The sequence below is a fragment of the Somniosus microcephalus genome, chromosome 9, assembly GCF_052327205.1.
Source record: "Somniosus microcephalus isolate GS21.2 chromosome 9, FLI_Smic_1.0, whole genome shotgun sequence".
Lineage (NCBI taxonomy): Eukaryota > Metazoa > Chordata > Chondrichthyes > Squaliformes > Somniosidae > Somniosus > Somniosus microcephalus.
Genome location: NC_140995.1, coordinates 203,501,366 through 203,523,374, shown reverse-complemented (window position 1 = coordinate 203,523,374; position 22,009 = coordinate 203,501,366). Strand labels below are relative to the sequence as shown.

Here is a 22,009-nt window from a genome sequence, read left to right as displayed (position 1 = left end):
CCTTTGCTGCAGCTTATGTTGTTTTTTATAAACCTGTTCTGTAGTTTATAGCCTTATCCACAGCCTGGTAGTGTTTGTGCTACTGCCTTCCAATGTCTAGGAGACCATAAGATGGCTCATGAACTATCCAGTAAACTAAACAGTGAGGAGTGTTTCTGTTTGATTCCTGGGCTCACCACAATACCAGCTATTGAACTTGGAGAGGTACAAAAGAAAGAAAGGCTTGGATTCATATAGCGCCTTTCACGACCACTGGACAACTCACTTTACAGCCAATGAAGTACTTTGAGTGTAGTCATTATTGTAATGTAGGAAATGTTGTAATGTACACTCTGGTTTGTGGGGAAACGGGGGTATGCTTATAGGAGGGTACATAAGAATGTGTATAAAAGAGGCCAAAACAAAAAGCATTTTACACAGCAGTGAAGGGGAATTCATCCAGCACCATAAGCAACTGAATTTTTCCATGTAGTTCCATGTCAGAAGAGGTGTTCAAGATCATTGCAGCCATATGCCAGGGTTACATTGAGGTTCATTTGGTGATTTTTAATATGAAAGCTGTTATTACAATAAAGCAACAGAAATGAGACAAATGCACTACACTATGCATAGCAGAGTAAGGCTTGATTTATGTCATCCATGCCTTTATCCTCTCCATACTCGACTATTCCAATACTCTCTCGACCGGCCTCCCACCTTCTAACCTCTAAACTTCAGCTCATTTAAAACTCTGCTGCCCGTATCCTAACTCGCACCAAGTCCCGGACATTGTCTCAGGCTGAACCCAACTATTTGCAACTCAGCATTCTACAGAAAGCTGAGCTGAGCTTCAGACCCCATATCCTCCATCACAAAGAGCAAATGCTGAAAATCTGAAATTAAACAAAACAGAAGAGTTTATCCAAAGTAACTTCTCTATCACAAAGACCACCTATGTCCACATCTGTAACATCACTCGCCTTGGACACTGCCTCAGCCCATCTGCCGACGGTACACTCATCCGTGCTTTTGTCACCTCTAACTCCGCTATTCCAATGCTCTCCTAACTGACCTCCCTTCCTCCATGCTTGATAAACCTCAGCTCACCTAAATCTCTGCTGCCCATATCGTGTCCCGCTCACTCACTCACCACACCTGTCTTTGCTAACTTGCATTCGCTCCTGATCCCTCAATGCCCCAAATTTAAAATTCTCATTCTCATGTTTAAATTCCTTGATGGCTTTACCCCTCCCTAGGTCTGTAATGCCCCCTGGCAACACCCGAAGACTCCGTTCCTCTGACTCTGGCCTTTTATGCATCACCCCCTCTGTTTGCTCCATCATTTGGTTGCAAAATCTTCAGCGATCTAGTCTTCATGTTCTGGATTTCCCTCCCTAAACCTGTCTGTGACTCCACCTCTCCCTCAAGATCCTCCTTAAAACCTACCTCTGACTAAGCTTTTTGTCATCCCTGCTAATATCATCTTTGGCTCAACATACATTTTTGTCTGATTCATTACATCTCTGAAGCGCAATGTGACTTTTTCTGTTAAAGGTGCTAACTAAATGCAACGAGATGTTGGTGTTTCAACTCGGTATTGTGTTCTTGAAATTTTCTTCACCCTGACGTATTTTATATTGAGTGTTTTTGCATTTAGCTGGGATATTTGGGGGATGGTGGTATAATTATTAAAAAAGCAGGTATGTATAACAGCAGATAGCAACGATGCAAACCTCTTATGGTTGAATCACATGATTTGAATTGTTCTGATACAAGGTCTGAAGTAGATTTTCAAATGTAAGCAAACTAGACTTGCCAGTGTACAAACTCAAGCTTCCTATATACTTAGCACTCCATATTGATTGCAATGTACAAGATCAGCAGCATGAAAGCCAGTTGCAACGTACTGACATGACATATGACTATTTTAAGTGACAAAATGCTGGTGAGGCAAAACGAAATGCAAATCCAAAGCAATACTTCATTCATCATGCCATGAAAGTAGAAAAGGGGGGCACTTGCTCAAACTGGTAAAAGGCAAATTAGGATAATTGTCCAGAAGTTCATATTCTTCCACCGAGTGATTAACACTTGGAATAGACTTCCAGGTACGGTAATAAAAGTAAAAACCCGAAACCATTAAAGAGACGGATGCTATTGGGTTACTATGGAGTTATTTAGATAGGCTGAATGGACTTTTATCATCATACAGTTGTATTTTACAACGTTGTTATCTTGGATCCAGACTAAGTATTAAGCCTATCTAGGGGGGTGTTTGAGATGTTTTGGGTTCAAGTACCTCCTTCCCCATCTAAATTTTTGTATTTCCCCAGGACTTCAGTGATTTGCTGGTGTAGTGGAATGGCAAGACAAAAATGGATTGTAAAGGCAAGAAATGAGAATATATTGCAATTAGGTTTTTCCTTGTTTTGGGGAGGGAGGTAGTCGTGGGGGTGGGTGGTTGCGGGCGGTGTAGGATGATGGCCGCTAGCGCGGGGGGGGGAGGAGCGGCCCATGTTCTTTGTTTTTCGTAAAGTTTTGTTAAAGGTCAATTTTGTTTTTCATCCAATGAGTTGTAGTGACTTGCCGGCCTCTCCCAGAGCTGGGCGTGTTGCTGCTATGGATAGATTGTGTTCTGATTGACCACATGCAATGTCGATCATAAACTTCAACTCCTCTCGCTGAAGCATTTGCTCCGTCCGCCCTACATAATTCGGCTGCTGAGTGGGCAGGAGTCGCAGAGCCTGTTTGTCACTGGCAGAGAGCCGCCAATAGGCGACCGCGCCTTGTGACTTGACTTGGTTGTCACTCAAGTGGTTGGTTGTTCCATCGCAATATTTAATCGTGCGCGGTGCGGTGCAGGCGCAGTTTTGCAGTTGCTGACAAGACTAGCGGAAAATAGGTTATATTTTGGCTTTGTTTAACGATACTTGAGTAACGTCAAAATGAGACTCGCAAACGCAAGAACGAAAACCAGAGGCAGGTCGGCGAGGGAATGTCGGCTCTGCAGTAATTGTGAACAGGTACAGTTTGTAGCCGAGAGTCTGTATGATCTGTTGAAAGGGGACACAGAGCTTGTAAAGTTCCCCCTTAAAGTATGTGTTTAACACATTGGGTTTAGGACTGTATTGAACGAAGAATGCTATTCGATGACAGATCCCATTCTCGGACTGGTATCTATATAGTGCTGTGCTCACAACATCATGCGTTTATATAGCGTCTTTAACATGGGAAAACCTCCCAAGGCATTTCAGGAAGGGGTAAGGATTTGCTACTTCTGTTTCTGGCCGGAATGCAACCTCCGGTGGATAAATAAAAGCTGTGGTACTGGGAGGTCTATATAGCATCACTCTTCCAAAGCTGGAGTAGCAACAGGGAGTGGAGAACATCTGATATAGGTAGCTTATCAAATATGCTAACTAGTGCAAAATAGAACCCTTCAAGTTCAAAGTAACCCTTCAACTAAACGTAGTATTGGGTAAGATTGAAGTGAGAGTATGTGTAACGCTGGATGCAGAAAGGGGCAGAGATGAGTCTAGCATTAGGTGAAGATCAAACTGAAGTGAGAGTTTCTGACACCAGATGTGGGACAGGATTAAAGGAGCACCAGATGCCAGCCCCTTAAAAGCTGATTGTCACTGGCTAGAATTGTAGGCCCATTATTTGAATGCTTTATTTGGGGTGGGGGAGTGGAGAGCTTTTGTGTTGTCTCGGGTTAGTGATAAGCTGTACAGTATAAGGCACTGTATAAGGCACTGTGTCGTCATGGAAGGAGTAACATGAGTGTTCCAAGTTTACATGTCTCCTGTGTTGGTAGTGGTCATGGAAATATCATGGGGCCTTACTGCTGCTCCTTGGGTTTGTAAATCAGTTGCTCTTGTGGAGAAGAAACACAATTTAAAAAAAAAAAAAAAAAAAAAATCCACACTGAGCCAAAGAAGGCAATATAGAAAAATAGGAGCAGGAGTGGGCCATTCGGCCCTTCGATATTGGGAATAGTGACCAAAAGCTTGATCTAAGTGTCTTAATGCAGGAGAGAGAGAGGTGGAAGTGATTATGTAGGGAAATTTGGAGTGCACAACTTCGGCGGCTGAAGACTTGGCTGCCAATGGTGGAGTGAAGGGAGGAAGGGAAACTGGAGTCAGTAATGGAGTGTTTTAAATGTGAGGTTCTGGGGGGCCGACAGCCAGCGTAGTTTAGCAAGCACAGTGGTGATGGGTGGTTGGGACTTGGTGTGGAATTGAATGCGGGCAGCAGAGTTTTGGGTGAGCTGAAGTTTACGGAGATGGGAAGCTAGTCAGGAGAGCACTGGAAAAGTTGAGCCTGGAAGTGACAAAGGCATGGATTAGTAGATGGGCTGAGGTTAGGATGGAGGCTGGCAATGTTGAGAGATGGGAGTAAGTGGTCTTTTTGATGGAGAAGTTGCTTTGGATCAACTGTTTTATTTCATATTTTCAATGTTTAACATGCAAGTTGGATACTGTTGACTATGAACAATGATAACTCTTCAAATCCTTGTGGGATACAGCACTTTGGTGATGGCTTCAAATTTCAGTATGCTCTGGAGATGTTTGTCTGCTTTTAATTATTGTCCCAGTCACCTGTAATACAAATGTAGTATAAGCTTCGAATTCTCTAATGTGTCTCTGAAACTGGTGTAGATATTTTTCCTTCCAAGTCTATTCATGTGATATTTAGTGCATCAAGTAACATTTGCTCTGAATGCTTTTTTTGTGGTTCAAAACCTTTATCCCGTGTGCTTGACAGTACATGCTATTTTTCCCCATCTTGTTTGAGACCTTGTTTTTCCTATGTGGCCTCTGTCCCATCCACAGCACTGCGACCCTACTGGCCAAAGTCAGAAATTACATCCTGTGCTACTATTAATGAGTTACTTTCTCCTCCTCTCATGGCAATTTTGTCTCTTGGTTCTGCTCATGCCTGTTGCAACACAGTCATTGTGTACGGTAGCATAGTGGTTATGTTACTGGACTAGTAATCCAGAGGTGCCATGGCAGCTGGGGAATTTAAATTCAGTTAATTTTTAAAAAATAAATAAATAAAAAAATAAAAAAATCTGGAATTAAAAAAAAAAAAAACTAGCATCAGTAATGGTGACCATGAAATGACCAGATTGTCGTAAAAACCCATTTGGTTCACTGCCCAACGCATTACCGGCACCCGGCTACCGACCATAGAGCACATATACCAGAAACGCTGTTTACGGAGGTCACGGTCCATCATCAAAGACCCTACCCACCCCAGCCACAGTCTGTTCGCCCTCCTGCCATCTGGGAGACGCTACAGATGCATTCGCACCCGTACGACCAGATTTAGGAACAGCTTCTTTCCCAGGGCTGTCATCCTACTGAACTCCACAAATAAACTCTAAAGCCTGCACATCTGCCAGTGCACTTTATTATGGTTATGTTTATGTTAATGTATTACAAGCCAAATGTATGTTGAATGTTTAAATGTCTTAATCTAAATGTACACTCTCGGGAGCCGCAAGCCTACATTTCGTTGTACTGCACTTGTGCACCAACAATGACAATAAAGTTGATTATTATTATTATTATTATGTCCTTTAGGGGAGGAAACCTGCCGTCCTTACCTGGTCTGGCCTATATGTGACTCCAGACCCACAGCAATGTGGTTGACTCTTAAATGGCCTAGCAAGCCACTCAGTTGTACCAAACTGCTGCGACAAAGCCAGCACTGTGGGAATACTTTTACCGCAAGGACTGCAGCTGTTCAAGAAGGTGGCTGACCATCTTCTCTAGGGCAATTAGAATGGTCAATAAATGCCAGCCTTGCCAGTAGCACCCACATCCCGTGAAAGAATAAACAAAAAAAAATTACATTGCCACCAATGGCTCCTCTGGTGTGTCCCAGAGGACTCTTTTTTGGTAACTCTTACAAGGTCAGCTTCCACCAGTGTGCCAATGATTCTCTTGTCTGCTGCCCTCCTCAATCCAACTATCATTGCTTCACTCATCAACTGAAAGAAAGACTTGCATTTATATAGTGCCTTTCACGGCCACTGGATGTCTCAAAGCACTTTACAGCCAATGACATACTTTGAGTGTAATCACTGTTGTAATGTAGGAAACGCGGCAGCCAATTTGCACACAGCAAGCTCCCACAAACAGCAATGTGATAATGACCAGATAAACTGTTTGTTATGTTGATTGAGGGATAAATATTGGCCAGGACACCAGGGATAACTTCCCTGTTCCTCTTCGAAATAGTGCCATGGGATCATTTACCTCCACCCGAGAGAGCAGACAGGGCCTCGGGTTTAACGTCTCATCCGAAAGACAGCACCTCTGACAGTGCAGCACTCCCTCAGTACTGCACTGGACTATCGGCCTAGATTTTTGTGCTGAAGTCCCTGGAGTGGGACTTGAACCCACAACCTTGTGACTCAGGCGAGAGTGCTACCCACTGAGCCACAGCTGCCTGCTTACTATTAAGACGGGTAAACCAAAAACATTTCTCCAGTCTAATGGAAAAACCAAAACCCTATTACATTCCTGACTTGAGCCTCGTAGATGGTGGAGGCTTGAGGGTTCAGGAAGTGAGCCTCTAGTCTGAGTGCCAAGCAATTGCCCTGCTCTTACAGCTATAGGTTTGATCTATAACTTTTGAGTGATGCCCGGACATACACACAGACAGACACCACGATCCTTTTATTGATAGATAGATAGATAGATAGATAAGAGAGAGAGAGAGGGATAATAAAGGTTCTCCCACAACCAGGGAAGGAGCTGATTGGTGAGAAGCTGGTAAGTGTTTCTAGTTAATAGTCTATTAAGTAAAGGCATGGCAGGACAGCTCGGTCCCGTGGAATGCACATTCTATGCCATGTGGGGACTCCAGGATGCTTCCCGTGTCCTGGACAACCACGTGCAGGAAGAGTCAGCTGGCGGAGCTCGAGCTCTGGGTTTTGGAGCTTGAGCAGCAGCTGTCGTCACAGCGATGCATCCGTGAGGCTGAGTGCTTTATGGATAACACGTTTCAGGGGGTGGTCACCCTGCAGATATGTGCAGGCAGAAAGGGAATGGGCGACCACCAGACAAGAGGAGGACCAGGCAGGTAGTGCAGGAGTCCCCTGAGTGCATCTCGCTCTCCAACCAGTATTCGGTTCCGAGTACTGGTGAGGGCAATGGTTCCTTTGGGGAGTATAACCAGAGCCAAGTTTGCGGCACCGCTGGGGGCGGAAGGAGACTGGGAAAGCAATAGTGGTAGGGGAGTCGATAGTAAGGGGAGCAGACAGGCATTTCTGCGGCCGCAGACATGTGTCCAGGATGTATTGTTGCCTTCCTGGTGCCAGGGTCAAGGATCACCGAGCAGCTGCAGAACACTGAGGCGGGAGGGTGAACAACCAGAGGTCGTGGTCCATATCGGTACCAACGACATAGATAGAAAGACAGATGAGGTCATGCAGGCAGATTTCAGGGAGCTGGGAAAGAGATTAAAAAGTAGGACCTTAAAGGTAGTAATCTCCGGATTACTCCCGGTGCCACGCATTAGTGAGTATAGAAATGAGGATAGCGCAGATGAATGCGTGGTTGGAGAGATGATGCAGGAGGGAGGGCTTTAGATTCCTGGGGCGTGGGACCTGTACAGGCTGGGTGGGTTGCACCTCAACAGGGCAGGAACCAATATCCTCGCGGGGAGGTTTGCTGTTGCTGTTGGGGAGGGTTTAAACTAATTTGGCAGGGGGGATGGGCACCAGGGTGTAACATTAGAAAGGGGAAATAAAGTGCTCAAAGGATTGGGAGAGACAGAGAGCACTAAAGTAAGAAATAGTAAGGTATTCGGTGGGGTCAAACTAAGAATACAGGATGGTCTAAGATGGGGTTACAATGTATGTAAGTGAATGCAAGAAGCGTAGTAAACAACTTAAGTGATGCTGGCCATAATATCGCAATCCTCTTTAGATACGGGGGTGGCGTCAGAGGACTGGAGATTTGCAAATGTTACACCATTGTTCAAAAAAGGGTGTAAAGGTGAACCCAACAACTATAGGCCAGTCAGTTTGACCTCTAGTGGGGAAGCTTTTCAAAACAGTAATCAGGGACAAGTGTGGATTAATTCAGGAAAGCCAGCACAGATTTGTTAAAGGTAAATCGTGTTTAACTAACTTGATCGAGTTCTTTGAGGTAACAGAGAGGGTTGATGAGGGTAATACAGTTGACGTAGTGTACATGGATTTTCAAAAGGCGTTCGACAAAGTGCCACATAACCGGCTTGCCAGCAAAGTTGAAGCCCATGGAATAAAGGACAGTGGCGGCATGGATACGGAATTGGCTAAGTGATGGGAAACAGAGTAGTGGTGAACGGTTGTTTTTCAGATTGGAGGAAGGTATACAGTGGTGCTCCCCAGGGGCCGGTTCTAGGACCACTGATTTTCTTGATATATATTAATGACTTGGACATGGGTGTACAGGGCACAATTTCAAAATTTGCAGGCGAGACAAAACTTGGAAGTATAGTGAACAGTGAGGAGGAGAGTGATAGACTTCAGGAGGACACAGACAGGCTGGTGAAATGGGCGGACACGTGGCAGATGAAATTTAACGCAGAAAAATGTGAAGTGATGCAATTTGGTAGAAAGAATGAGGAGCGGATATATAAACTAAATGGTACAATCCTGAAGAGGGTGCACGAACAGAGACCTGGGGGTATGTGTGCACAAGTCGTTGAACGTGGCAGGTTGAGAAAGCAGTTAAAAAAGCTTACAGGATCCTGGGCTTCATAAATAGAGGTATAGAGTACAAAAGTGTGGAAATTATGATGAACCTGTATAAAACACTGGTTCGGCCCCAACTGGAGTAGTGTCCAATTATGGGCTTTTTACGCAGCGAGTGGTTAAGATCGGAAATGCACTGCCTGAAAGGGCGGTGGAGGCAGATTCAATCACTGCTTTCAAAAGGGAGTTGGATAAGTATCTGAAGGAAAGAAATACGCAGGGCTACAGGGAAAGGGCGGGGAAGTGGGACTAGCTGAAGTGCTCTTGCAGAGAGCTGGCACGGGCTCGATGGGCCAAATGGCCCTCCATTGCTGTAACCATTCTATGATTCTTTCCTAACAAGTCGAAAGCTTTTGCTTTTTGCTTAGAACAAGCGGATCTCTCGTAACATTGCTTGTATTGTCAGAGGATACACTATTTTGTTGTATGAAAGCGTTGTATCATTTAATACACTATTTTGATGAAAGGGAGTTGTGTGTGAACTGGCCTGACCCTTTTATAGGTGAAATACCTTAAGTATTAAAGGCACATTGAGGTTAAGTAGAGAATATTTTCTGTTGGTGGTTTAGTTTCTCTGAAATTAGCAGGAAAGGACTGACTTTATTTTCTTTAAGTGCAACACTTGTTTGGGATGTGGGCATTGCTGGCAAGGCCAGCATTTATTGCCCGTCCCTAGTTGCCCTCAAAGGTGGTGGTGAGCTGCCTCTTGAACCACTGCAGTCCATGTTGCGAAGGTACTCTTGGGTAGGGAGTTCCAGGATTTTGACCCAGTGACAATGAAGGAATGGCTGTATATGTCCAAGTCAGGATAATATTTGACTTGGAGGTGGTGGCGTTCCCATGTGCCTGCTGCCCATGTCCTTCTAGGTGGTAGAGGTTGTGGGTTTGGGAGGTGCTGTCGAAAAAACCTTGGCAAGTTGCTGCAGTGCATCCTGTAGATAGCGCATGCTGCAGCCATGTTGTGCCAGTGATGGAGGGCATGGATGTTTAAGGTGGTGGACAGGCTTCTGATCAAGCGGATTGCTTTGTCCTGGATGGTGTCAAGCCTCTTGAGTGTTGCAGCTGCACCCATCCAGGCAAGTGGAGAGTATTCCATCACACTCCTGACTTGTGCCTTGTAGGTGGTGGAGAGGCTTTGGGAAGTCGGGAGGTGAGCATACCCAGCCTCTGACCTCTAGTAGCGATGGCATTTATGTAGCTGGTCCAGTAGAGTATCTTGTAAAGTTTGAGACCTTAGACAGTAGAATCAATTTATATAGGGAACTTTGTAGACATGTCTGAATAGTTTACAATTAAAAGGTTTTTGAGAACACTCAAGTTAAAATTGAATGTTGATTTAGTTTTATATACCTGACACAATTTTACAAACACATGCTGGTCTTTCTTTGCTACCAGCTTAAACACCGTTTTGGCTAACCAAGTGCAGGAGAGTGATTCTGACTGATGCATCATCAAAAAAAGAGAAATGGGGCTATATGATTGAGAATATGCACTGAACATTTAATCCTTCTCTCCCCTCCCTCAAGTATTCAGTAGTCTTGGGGAAATTATAAATGACCTTTTTAAGTAACCATAATATTTCTTATTTGAAATAGAAATACTGGCATAAAGCTCTCAATTGTAAGTAAAGCCAAACCTTTAGATGGTGACGAAAGCCAGTGGCAAACTCCCTATATACAATCAAATTCCTCTATCTGAAAAACACTTTCAATAATTCATTTCCTTAAAAATGCAGTTATGAAACAAATTTTTTCAATGACTATGTAGATAGGCTGCAAGTAACATCAGTTTGTTCATAAATACCAGGAACAGGATAGATGTATTAAAGGTACTTAAGATTTTGCAGCCAGTCGCACAAAAATAGCCTTGCAGCGCATAGAAATAGGAGTAATCAAGGATAGTCAGCACGGATTTGTTAAAAGAAGGTTGTGTCTGACAAACTTGATTGAATTTTTTGAGGAGGTAACCAGGAGGGTAGTGTGTTTGATGTGTATATGGACTTTAGCAAGGCTTTTGATGAAGTTCCACATGGCAGACTGGTCACAAAGTTAAAAGCCCATGGGATCCAGGGCAAACTGTCAAGTGGATTCAAAACTGGCTTGAAGGCAGGAAGCAGAGGGTAATGGTTGCTGGGTGTTTTTGTGACTGGAAGGCTGTTTCCAGTGGGATTCCGCAGGGCTCAGTACTAGGTCCCTTGCCTTTTGTGGTATATATCAATGATCTAGACTTGAATATAGGGGGTATGATTAAGAAGTTTGCAGATGACACTAAAATCAGCTGTGTGGTTGATACTGAAGAAGGAAGCTGTAGACCTCAGGAAGATATCAATAAATTGGTCAGGTGGGCAGAACAGTGGCAAATGGAATTCAATCCAGAGAAGTGTGAGGTAATGTTGGGGAGGGCTAACAAGGAAAGGGAATACACATTAAATGGTAGGACACTGAGTAGTGTAGAGGAACAAAGGGACCTTGGAGTGAGTGCATGTCCACAGATCCCTGAAGGTAGCAGACCAGGTAGATAAAAAGGCATACGGAATGCTTGCCTTTATTAGCCGTGGCATAGAATACAAGAGCAGGAGGGGTTATGCTTCAACTGTATGAAACACTAGTTGGGCCTCAGCTAGAGTACTGCGTGCAGTTCTGGTCTCCACATTACAGGAAAGATGTGATTGCACTAGAGAGGGTACAGAGGAGATTTACAAGGATGTTGCCAGGAGTAGAGAATCTTAGCTATGAGGAAAGACTGGATAGGCTGGGTCTGTTTTCCTTGGAACAGAGGAGGCTGAGGGGAGACCTTATTGAGGTGTATAAAATTATGAGGGGCCTAGATAAAGTGGATAGAAAGGACCTATTTCCCTTAGCAGAGGGGTCAAAAACAAGGGGGCACAGATTTAAAGTAATTGGTGTAAGGTTTAGAGGGGATTTAAGGGGAAATTTCTTCACCCAGAGGGTTGTGGGGGTCTGGAACTCACTGCCTGAAAGGTGTGGTAGAGGCAGAAACCCTAACCACATTTAAAAATTACTTGGATGTGCACTTGGGATGCTGCAACCTGCAGGGCTACGGACCAAGAGCTGGGAAGTGGGATTAGGCTGGATAGCTCTTTGTTGGCCGGCGCGGACACGATGGATCGAAATGGCCTCCTTCCGTACTGTAACTTTCTATGATTCTATGAGTAGGCCATTCAGCCTCTCTAGCCTGTTCTACCATTCAGTTAGATCATGGTTGATCTGTATCTTAACTCCATTTACCCGCCTTTGATCCATATCCCTTGATACACATGCCGACTAAAAATCTGACTATTTCACAACACAGGATCTAAAAGTTAGCAACCCTCAGTTAAAAGTATGAATTAGTAAGTCTCTATCAAAGTACCTTTTCTCTAAACTACACACCATTACAGAATAAATGCACACAATAAATTGTTCAACATAACCACAAATTCCATAGCCAAGGAGACTGGATTGAAGCTCCGAGGAGAGATGAAGGAAACTGTTTAAATGTAACTCTGGCACCCCAAGGAGAGAGACCATGGAGGTGGAGTGTGCCTACAAATGAGTTGATTTTTTTTTATAAAGCACCTTTAACAAAGCAAAATGTCCCAAGATGCTTTATCAGGGGCATAATCAGCCAAAAATAGATGCTGAGACAAAGAAGGAACTATCATAGAATCACACAGCATAGAAGGAGGCCATTCTGCCCATTATGCCTGTGCCGGCTCTTCGAAAGAGCTATCCAATTAGTGCCACTCACCTCTTTCCCTGTAGCCCTGTAAATTGTTCCTTTTCAAGTGTGTGTGTATAATATATATATATATATATATATATATATATATCCAATTCCCTTTTGAAAGTTACTATTGAATCTGCTGGTTCACTTGTAGCTGTCCACTTTTTCTGGAAGATGAGATTAAACGCAAGATTCTTTATATTTCTTTGTAAAAGATTATATTTAGAGAAATGCGAGTAGACTGCTCGGCCCATCTAGCCTGCTTCGTCATGGTGGTTCTTTTTAATCCCAAATCCCGGCCGTTTATCTACCACTGGTCCCAACTAACCTTCACTAAAATAACTTCACACGATTTAAAGCAGATGAATTTAAACCATGAAGTGACTTTAATATTTTCCCCATACCAAGTTGTTAGGCTTTTGCGCTAGCATTGCACTTAAATGCTAACAAATATGTAAACCTTTGTGTGTTGCAGAGAAGGGCAACGTTCCACTTTGGTTCAACTGCAGAGTAACAATTTGTACCATTTACCAAGTGTTGCATCACTGCTTTGTTGTCGCTGATTTGTTAGCCTCTGTTTTCCAGCACTTTGCTATTGTGTAGTGGTTACAGGTGCATCAAAACTTTGCTCAAATTTTATGCTGAAGTAACTTGTTACAGTTGACAGATGTTGAACTACTTGGCATATTTCTGAATAGTTATAATTTCTTAACGGATGCATGGTATCTCAACCGATCATCTTAAACAACGAGCAGGAGAAACAAAACAAGGCTGTTTCAAACTAGCTTGGTTGTTGATGCAGAACTGTATGTTCTCGGCACCAGGCCAACTAGTATATTGGAGCAGTGCTACAGTGGAGAATAGCAAGTTTTTTTAAATCGTGCAATCTCATTTAAATAAACTTCAGTACAGCTTTGTATTTAGAGATTTGTCCATGTCCTCTCTTTTGTGGTGAGTTGTAGAAAAGCTACTGTGAAATTGTCATGCTTGAGTGTGTTTTAATCTCGCGCTTGGAAACTGCTTGAACAATGTGTTCTAGGCAGTGGGCCAAGTGGTTTTGAAGAATGTTCAGCCTGCAGCTTGTCCAGTGTTCTTTTCAGTGAGATTGTGGAGTTATCAAAAACAAACTGATGTCACTAATCTGTATTTTTGATATTGTTTGTACTAACCTGTTTTCTGTGGCTTCGCTAAATGGATAAATCTAGGACAGATTATCGCTGCTCTATCACTGGTCCCAACTAACCTTTACTAGAATTAGCAACTGTAAGTTGTGTTTCTTAGTTTTTTTCTCGCAGAGTTAAATATAAATACTGTAATCTTTCTTTACAGGAAATGGGAGTGAGAATCCCCAGGCCTTTGGGGCAAGGACCAAGTGAATTCATCCCTGAACAAGAAGTATGTATGTTTCTCTCTGGCTTATGAATCTCCACTTTTTAAACTCAAATGCTTTTAACTTAAAGTTGCAGCAATGCACTCAGTCTGGTATTCCCAGTGGTGTTAAATGCATGGGATGTTTGAAAGTATGCACTGCAGTAATGCTTAATGGCTTGGCAAGACATCTTTACAGAATGAACTGTAATAGCCCTATAGCCAATTACTTGAAGGTCTTGACTATTTAAATCTACAGTCCTTTATTTTTCCCTCCTCCTGGGAGCCTGTGAATATGTTCTGTCCTACTGTCACATATGTCACATTCGAAAGATATATTTTTCTCCCATGATTCGGTGGGGATATGGGGCAGAGTTTGTGGGGTTTTAGCATTTGTGGCAGTGTGTGGAATTGGCGCAGAAACTTCGAGCAGATTCATCTTGTAAATGCACAAACTGCTCGGCAATTTAAATTTGAGCTGGAAATTTTCTAGATTTCTCTTTGCAAAATAGAAAGACTATTAAAATTAAAAGATGAAACAGGAAAAAAATTGAGGCATTGTAACTTTAAAAGACAGCTAGAAGTAATCATTTTGGCCTGAAAAATACAGTTTGCAATATTTTAGTGTATTTATTCACCCTCAACCCCCCCACCCATACATCTCCAATTGGAAAGGTGAATAGATCGGTTACAGACTTGGCTGTTTTATCATAGTTTCTCTACTTAAGAATAATCACAGACATACAGTGATCATTTCAAAGTAAACACCCACTCTCGTGAGGCATCGCTTATATCTTTTGTAAAGTGTAATGCAAGAACATATTTGTATGTTGAGAGGAAATGATTTCGGCCAAATTCTCTCCCAAGCTAATATCAAAGGTATCAAAACTTGTGTAAATGAAATTAGCCTCTGATTGACCTGCACTATTACAGATGTGCATAGAGGCAACTACCATGCTGTGATGATTATCGTGGTCAGTGTCACTACAGGAGTGAAAATTAAATGTTTTTAAACAGATCCTCCAATTAGGAAGAGAAGATGCAGCGCCACGGGTACTATTCATTGAAGCATTTGCTACCCTGGGTCGTCTGGACAACATCACCTTGTTAATGGGTTTCCACCCACAGTACCTTGACAGTTTTCTCAAAACCCAACACTACCTGATGCAGGTGGATGGTCCGTTGCCATATCATTATCGACACTACATTGCAATAATGGTGAGTTCCTTTTGTAGCATTGTTCAGTTGATGCATGAAGTATAGAGTCTACTGTTAGCTCAAAATCGGTTTGTGTGTAGAAAAGATTGGAATTATCCAATACTTCAAAGCGATCAATTCAACCAAGCAGTGCAACACTATAGGAATACTAAAGCAACACCTTAAAACATCAGAGGAACTGTTGACATACATGTGAACAAAACTTGAAAACTGTATACAAACTGCACAATGCAAAGTTCAGCTATTTTTTGAAATACTCTGATTTGTGTTTTACTTCCTGCTAACAATGCATTCAGCCACAAAGTATTTAGTCTAGCAAAAAGTTCATCGGACATATGGCTTAATTTTCAGCCCCTTTCTCCGTAATATCTCAGAATTGAATGCCATGGTCATGGTAGGGGCTGGTTCCTTTACCCCTATCTGCTTATTGGATCTACTTGCTTGGGCCTTTCCTTCGCTATCACTCCCACCAGTAGCAGCATCCTCTTGCACTGTATCAACAACTTCCACTATGGTCAACAATCTAGATATCCGGACTACCTTGCCAACAGTTTCAGAATCGCAATAGAGAACTCTCATATACACACACAAGCACAGGTTCAGAGTGGGCTGTCTGTGCCCTTGTGGAATCCTCAACTGTGTCAGATACAGCTACTTTACTGGTGGAGTGAATTTAAAGCGGCAAGAGCAGTTGGTAAAAGATCCTACTCTAGACACAGGCACTTAACAGGAGCCCCACAGCTGTCAACTACCAAGGTGACTTTCCTGTCTTGCAATGCTACTATTAAAGTGATGATGTGATTCCTCAAAGAGTGCCAGTCATCCACGCTGCCTTGTTTCTGTTGTTAATAGGCAGAGAAACATTGAAGTGAGAAGTTGGAATTACCAATTACCAGCTGTGCAAATCATGACAAGTCACTACTTGGCTTTCTTCCCACCTGAGCAGTTTCCATTGATGAAAGCTAGCAGACTGCTTGAGTGCATCTTGTTTTTAAAAAAAAAAGCCAGTCTCATCAGCATGAAAGATGTCTTTGGAATTGCAAGTCCAAGTTTAAGCTGGGCAGTCGACTATATCTGGCAAATTCGAATTAAGCAACTAAAGATTGAGCAGATTGTAGTTTGTAAATCTTTAAGCTGTAAGTTTTTCAGTATTCACAGCTGTCAACTTGAAATAGTTTTTGTACATTTGGTTCTATATGTATGAAAACACAAAAATGGGTGAGAAGAGACTATTGGCGCAGTTTGTACACAGTGTTCAAGTTTTTCTTTTGGATGGTGTACCACCCTCCCTGTTCATCATTAGTAATGCTAACTCTGTAATATAATTCTCCAATACTTGAAAACAAAATTTAGTTTACTTTGAATTTTGGTGCAAAAATGTCACTGCAGGCCCCAATATTATTTTCTTGGATTATAACGGAGTCACCACGTTCGTATCTAGTTTCAGTTTTGCCAAAACTAATTTTGTTATTTTAGAATGGCAAGGGAAGATGTAATAGGTGCATTTCTCATCAGTAATGAAATGTAAATGAGAGCATGTTATTGTGGGGGACTACGGTCTCCCGCGTAAAGAAATAGGCAACACAGCGAGCTACAAGAAATAGGTCTTTACTCCAACTCTCACAATACAGTACTGAATTCGTAAAGCCCGCGAACCTGTGATGACTCACGGATTGGTCACCTGCTGGAACCTGATTGGTTTTCCTTCTCCCAGCAGCAGGCAAGTCTGAACGTGCCTTATTCCTCTCAGCTTGCAACTGTCTTGCGGGGGGAGGGGAATACAGCAGTTAAAAGGGGATTATACAGGTTTATCTACATACACAGTGTTTCCCCAATGTGGCAACGCCACATAATAACCAATGAGTATTGTTCAGGGAATAAATTTAAATTTACGCTTTTTGATGAGATTTGAAACATTTCGTGTCTGAACTTTTTTTTCCAACAGGCTGCAGCTCAACACCAGTGTTCATATCTTGTAAATCTCCACGTTAATGACTTTCTCCAAGTTGGTGGGGATCCCAAGTGGCTAGCAGGATTAGATTCTGCGCCTCGGAAGCTTCAGACTTTAAGTGAAGTGAATAAAATTCTTGCTCACAGACCCTGGCTTATTACCAAAAACCATATTGAGGTGAGTGATCCTCTGATTTCAACCTAAACTTGAATTTCACCTATCTGCTGTGCCATTGGCGGCACGGTTTTCCGCCAGCTTGCTCCCACACTGTTCCCTAAACCCTTCCAGCTTGTCACATCTCCCCTCCTTCAAAAAGTTTTCTTTTAAAATATATTTGTGTTTTCACCAATTTTCCCCTTATTCTTTCTGATCCCCAGCTCTAATATTTTGATACACTAAAGGTGCTGTATAAATGTAAGCTGCAGTTCTTGTTTCTTGATCATGTCTTTGTGATTTTGAAACTCCAGATAACAATTTTAGCCTGTAATATGCTGTTAAATAACATTACTTTGTGGAGACTTGCATATACAGAAACCACTGGGTGAAGGTGATTTAAAAATGTACAGAATAGATTAATTTTAAGATATGATTTTGTTATACTCCTTTGCAAATTGCTTCTAGATTACCTTTCCTTTATGTCAAGCTTGGCTCTGTGGTAGCACTCACGCCTCTGAGTCAAGTGGTTACGGGTTCAAGCGCCACCATAAGACTTGAGCACATAATCTAGACTGAGGTATCAGAGCAGTACTGTGGGAGTGCTGCATTGTTTGAAGTGCTGTCTTCATTTTCTATTTGTAGAACCTTGCTGTGAGCAAGTTGCCTGCTGTGTGCTTCCAATGCAGTGATTGCACCAGAAGTAAGCCATTGTTTGTAAAGCACTTCTGAGACACATTGTGATAAGGTGCTATATTAATGCAAGTTTGTTCCTTTTCCCATCTACATTCACCCCTTTCCCTTCTCTCGGAGCGTTAACTGTTCATAGAATCCACTGTAGGGGTTGAGCAGAAGTTCTACGCTACATCATGCAGATTCAATTAATAGAAATGAGAGAAAAGAATGCCTTTTATATCAGAAAACTCATGTATATTTAAGGAGAGATTTCTAGACACAAGGCATCAAGGGGTATGGGGAGAGCGGAAATATGGTATTGAGATAGAGGATCAGCCATGATCATATTGAATGGCGGAGCAGGGTTGAATGGCATACTCCTGCTCCTATGTTTCTAAAACTTTAGTCGCTAAATGTAGTGTAAAGATTTCACAGTATTTTCCCTTTTTATTGATTATGAAAAATGTATTAACACACTTCCTGGGGAACGGAACCAAAATCTCATACCATTAACTTTACCAGTGAAGAAGTACGAATCAATTTAGTGGGACCAAACAGCCCGAGAAAGTTTAAAGAGGGAGATGAGAATGACATGAAGCTGTAGCTTGTGGCATTACCATTAACACAATTTCTTTTCTTTCTTTACAGAAACTCCTAAAAGCTGAAGAGCACGGCTGGTCACTGGCCGAGTTGGTACAGGTGGTTGTACTGCTCACACACTATCATTCTCTTGCATCTTTCACATATGGCTGTGGTATCAACCCTGAAATACATTGTGATGGAGGCCACACTTTCCAACTCCCTTCTGTTGGTAGTTGCTATGTATGTGATTATACAAACGGCAATAATGGTGTGGAAGATCTACTGAATGGCCAAGAAGGCAGTGAAGTAAGTTCAAAAATGTTGTCTTTTTTCCCCTTCACATTCAAATATCAGCACATAAGACAAAGAACCATTTAGATGATGGATTCTTCCAATAAAAACTTAAGTTGAAACTTAATTTAAAGTAACTATTTCTGTAAATTTTGGAAAGATTAAGAATACGTGACATGGTTTACTTCTGTGCCCCAGTATTGCAGATAGAACATTTGCTTCCTTTTATGTGTTCCTGTGTGTGTAAATGAGTACACATCAGGCTTTAAAAAAAAAAATGTACTACAGGATTTCTCTTCTCTTTCCCCCTTCTCTTTTCCCCCCCCCCCACCACGATTGCAAATAAAATTGTGATTAGGATATTTCCTTTTTTAATGTGCATAAAGACAGTCTGTGCTTTGATAGAGAGCCAAACCAAAACTGTATCGACACTAAGCCTAGTGATTTCAGCTGCAAAGTTGAGTGTCATCACACAATACTTCATTTATTTAAGTCATGCAGCCGATCATTTTTAGAGTACAATGGAAAATAGTCTGTCTACTTTTTGCAGGGCACAGAAACTGCTTGTGAGGTGGAAGCTCTGATGGAAAAAATGAAACAGCTACAAGAATGTAGAGATGAAGAAGAGGCAAGCCAAGAGGAAATGGCAACACGATTTGAGAGAGAAAAGACGGAGAGTCTCTATGTAGCACCAACCGGTGAGAATAAGATCGTTGTGTTGAAGTATCATTAATGTTGATTTGTAGTTACTTTATTTAAACATTATGCTTACAATTATATGGTACTGCAGATGTTTACTCGATATAGACACTTCCAACAATAGAGAATATTTTGCAAGTAGAAAATGTAAATGAGAAAATCTTTACATGCACAAGACACAAATATTTGGAGCAGGAATGTCCAAAATAAGGCCTGTGGGCCATATGGAACCCCAAGCACATGCAGTCATACTCGTAAAGCCCCATGAACGCTATTATTTCCACATTTCTTGGAGAAGCCTTTTCTTAGCTCTGTTGTCGCATTGATGAGCAGGTCCTAAATGCGAACATCAGGATCTGTTTGAATATACTGCTCGAGATGTTTGCAAAATAATGGAAACTTTCATTTAAACTTAATACATGGCTTGTGAAACATTGTGTGCGCTATCTGGTCCATGAAAAGAATAAAGCTTGGACACTCGTGCCTTAAAAGGCTGAGGCAGTGAGAGTCTGCAATACTAAGTGGGGAAGTGGATTTCATGGTAATTGAATGTTAACATCAGTCTCCGATTTTGTTTCTACCCCAGAAGATGAAGAATCAGTCGACACTAGGGATGTTTCTCGTCATTTTGAGGATCCAAGCTATGGTTACAAAGACTTTTCCAGGCATGGTGAGCAAAATGTGCCCACGTTTCGAGCTCAGGTAAAATTCTAAAATATTTTTATTGCGTCTTCAATGTTTGATCTATGATGTACCAGTTAGTTGTGCCGCAGAGTTGTAGGACGTGGGCCTGTGTCCTTGATTTCTCAATCTAACCATGTCATTGGGGTGAGATGCTGAGCAAAGGCTAGGTGATTGTGTCTCTTTTTCTCTCATGGACCCTTTCCCTACTAGAAAAGGAGGAAAAAGCAAGCTACACTGGGATAATTTCAAATTTCCCTAGTGATTTTGTTTTTTATTGCCCAGATGCAAGAGACTGTTTGGAACATTGATGGTGAATAGTCTATAGGATCATCTCAGGTGATCAATTTGCGAATACTGTGGCTTTATATTGTTGACCGATGAGTCAAATGCCAGGGAGTGCCTGTAGATGTGTTACTTTGTTGCGGTGCTGCTTGTGATTGTGATGAGTGTTGGCATTGCATAGACCTTGTCCTACTGAGGAATGGCGTCCCTCACTTGGAGACGGTGTCATGCAAGATCACTAATGCAGTGAGGTGGGCTGGCCTTCTCCTTTTCGCAATGTGATTCCACTGTTAGAATATTATTGGAAGATTTCCAACTGATTCAGTGGGTGGACATAATGGCATCTTATTCCAATGCTGAATTCATGGTAATTTATCCTTTATTTTGCTGACCTTATCATTCACCAGTCCAGAGTGGATAAAAGGGTGTTGCTATGGGTTAATAATATGATGACCAATAAATGCTTTAGACAATAGTCCTGGCCTGTGAATGGATGGTACTTATGCTACCATACTTTTTTTGCTGTCTTGTACTTGTTATTCATGGAATTGGTACAGTTGTTTTGTTATGTTAACACCAAATCTATTATTACATTTTAATCTTTGCACAGGATTATACTTGGGAAGATCATGGTTACTCCCTTGTTAACCGTCTTTACCCAGATGTTGGTCAGCTATTGGATGAAAAGTTTCAGATAGTTTACAACTTGACTTACAACACTATGGCAATGCACAAAGATGTCGATACCTCAATGCTCAGACGAGCCATCTGGAACTACATCCATTGCATGTTTGGAATAAGGTCAGTTTACAAAAATTCTGTAATTCTGAAATATAGCAAATGATTCCATATAGCTAATCTTATCAGTTTGTTTGTGACAGGTATGATGACTATGACTATGGTGAAATTAATCATCTGTTGGATCGGAACTTTAAAGTTTATATAAAAACTGTAGTGTGCTCTCCAGCGAAGACTACAAAAAGAATGTATGACAGCTTCTGGAGGCAATTCAAACACTCTGAGAAGGTACGAAGAACTTTCACCTAAGGTGGAAATTGAGTATTTATTAAAAATACATGGTTTGCTTTCCAAGTGCTTTCACCCATTGGCTTTTACATGATGTGGTCTGATCCAATGTAGCATTGTGACATTATCTCAACGTAGTGCCTCAATCGCAAAAGAGCAACCCTAACTGCCAATAGTCTTGCATTTTAATTTCTAATACAATCTACCATGTAAAATTAGTCTTTAACTTTGGAATTATAGTTAATTTTGTAATGCTGACTTCAAAATGGGCATTTCCTTTTCAGTTCCCACAGACTAAAGCCATCAGAGTAGTATTTGCTGGCCTGTTTTTTTTCCTGTAAGATTTAAACTCCATTTTCCTGGGAGGTGTTAATGGTATATAATACCATATCAAGTTGGTTTTAATATTTCAGTGCAATAGCTATAAATGTGTGAATTCTGAAAATATCTAGATATTACAATTAGTTAGCACACTCCTTTATCTCTGGAAACTGATGAAACTAGTCCAGTGACTTTAAGGCATCTTTTCACTTGTAGACTAAGAGTAGATGTGCTACAGTTGGGGTCTCTGTCTCTAGATTAGAGATGAGAAATTCTGCTGGAGTTTCACTCCTGTT

The 22,009-nt window shown here is 41.8% G+C and overlaps 1 protein-coding gene across 3 annotated transcripts in view; it reads left to right on the top strand.

Moving 5' to 3' along the window:
- The window catches only part of sesn1 (sestrin 1), a 167,915-nt gene that overhangs the window by 143,795 nt on the left and 2,111 nt on the right, over positions 1-22,009 (top strand). Inside the window, exons 1-9 of one of the 3 annotated variants that reach the window (XM_085997779.1) lie at positions 2,700-3,002; positions 13,793-13,858; positions 14,849-15,049; positions 16,995-17,177; positions 18,477-18,716; positions 19,252-19,399; positions 19,987-20,102; positions 20,977-21,167; positions 21,248-21,392. In XM_085997779.1, coding sequence (XP_085853905.1) covers positions 2,925-3,002; positions 13,793-13,858; positions 14,849-15,049; positions 16,995-17,177; positions 18,477-18,716; positions 19,252-19,399; positions 19,987-20,102; positions 20,977-21,167; positions 21,248-21,392 — 1,368 coding nt within the window. In that variant the 5' untranslated portion in view covers positions 2,700-2,924. Of the gene's footprint in view, positions 1-2,699; positions 3,003-13,792; positions 13,859-14,848; positions 15,050-16,994; positions 17,178-18,476; positions 18,717-19,251; positions 19,400-19,986; positions 20,103-20,976; positions 21,168-21,247; positions 21,393-22,009 lie in introns of those variants that run through there. The other 2 variants (XM_085997778.1, XM_085997777.1) reach the window with 2 other exon arrangements.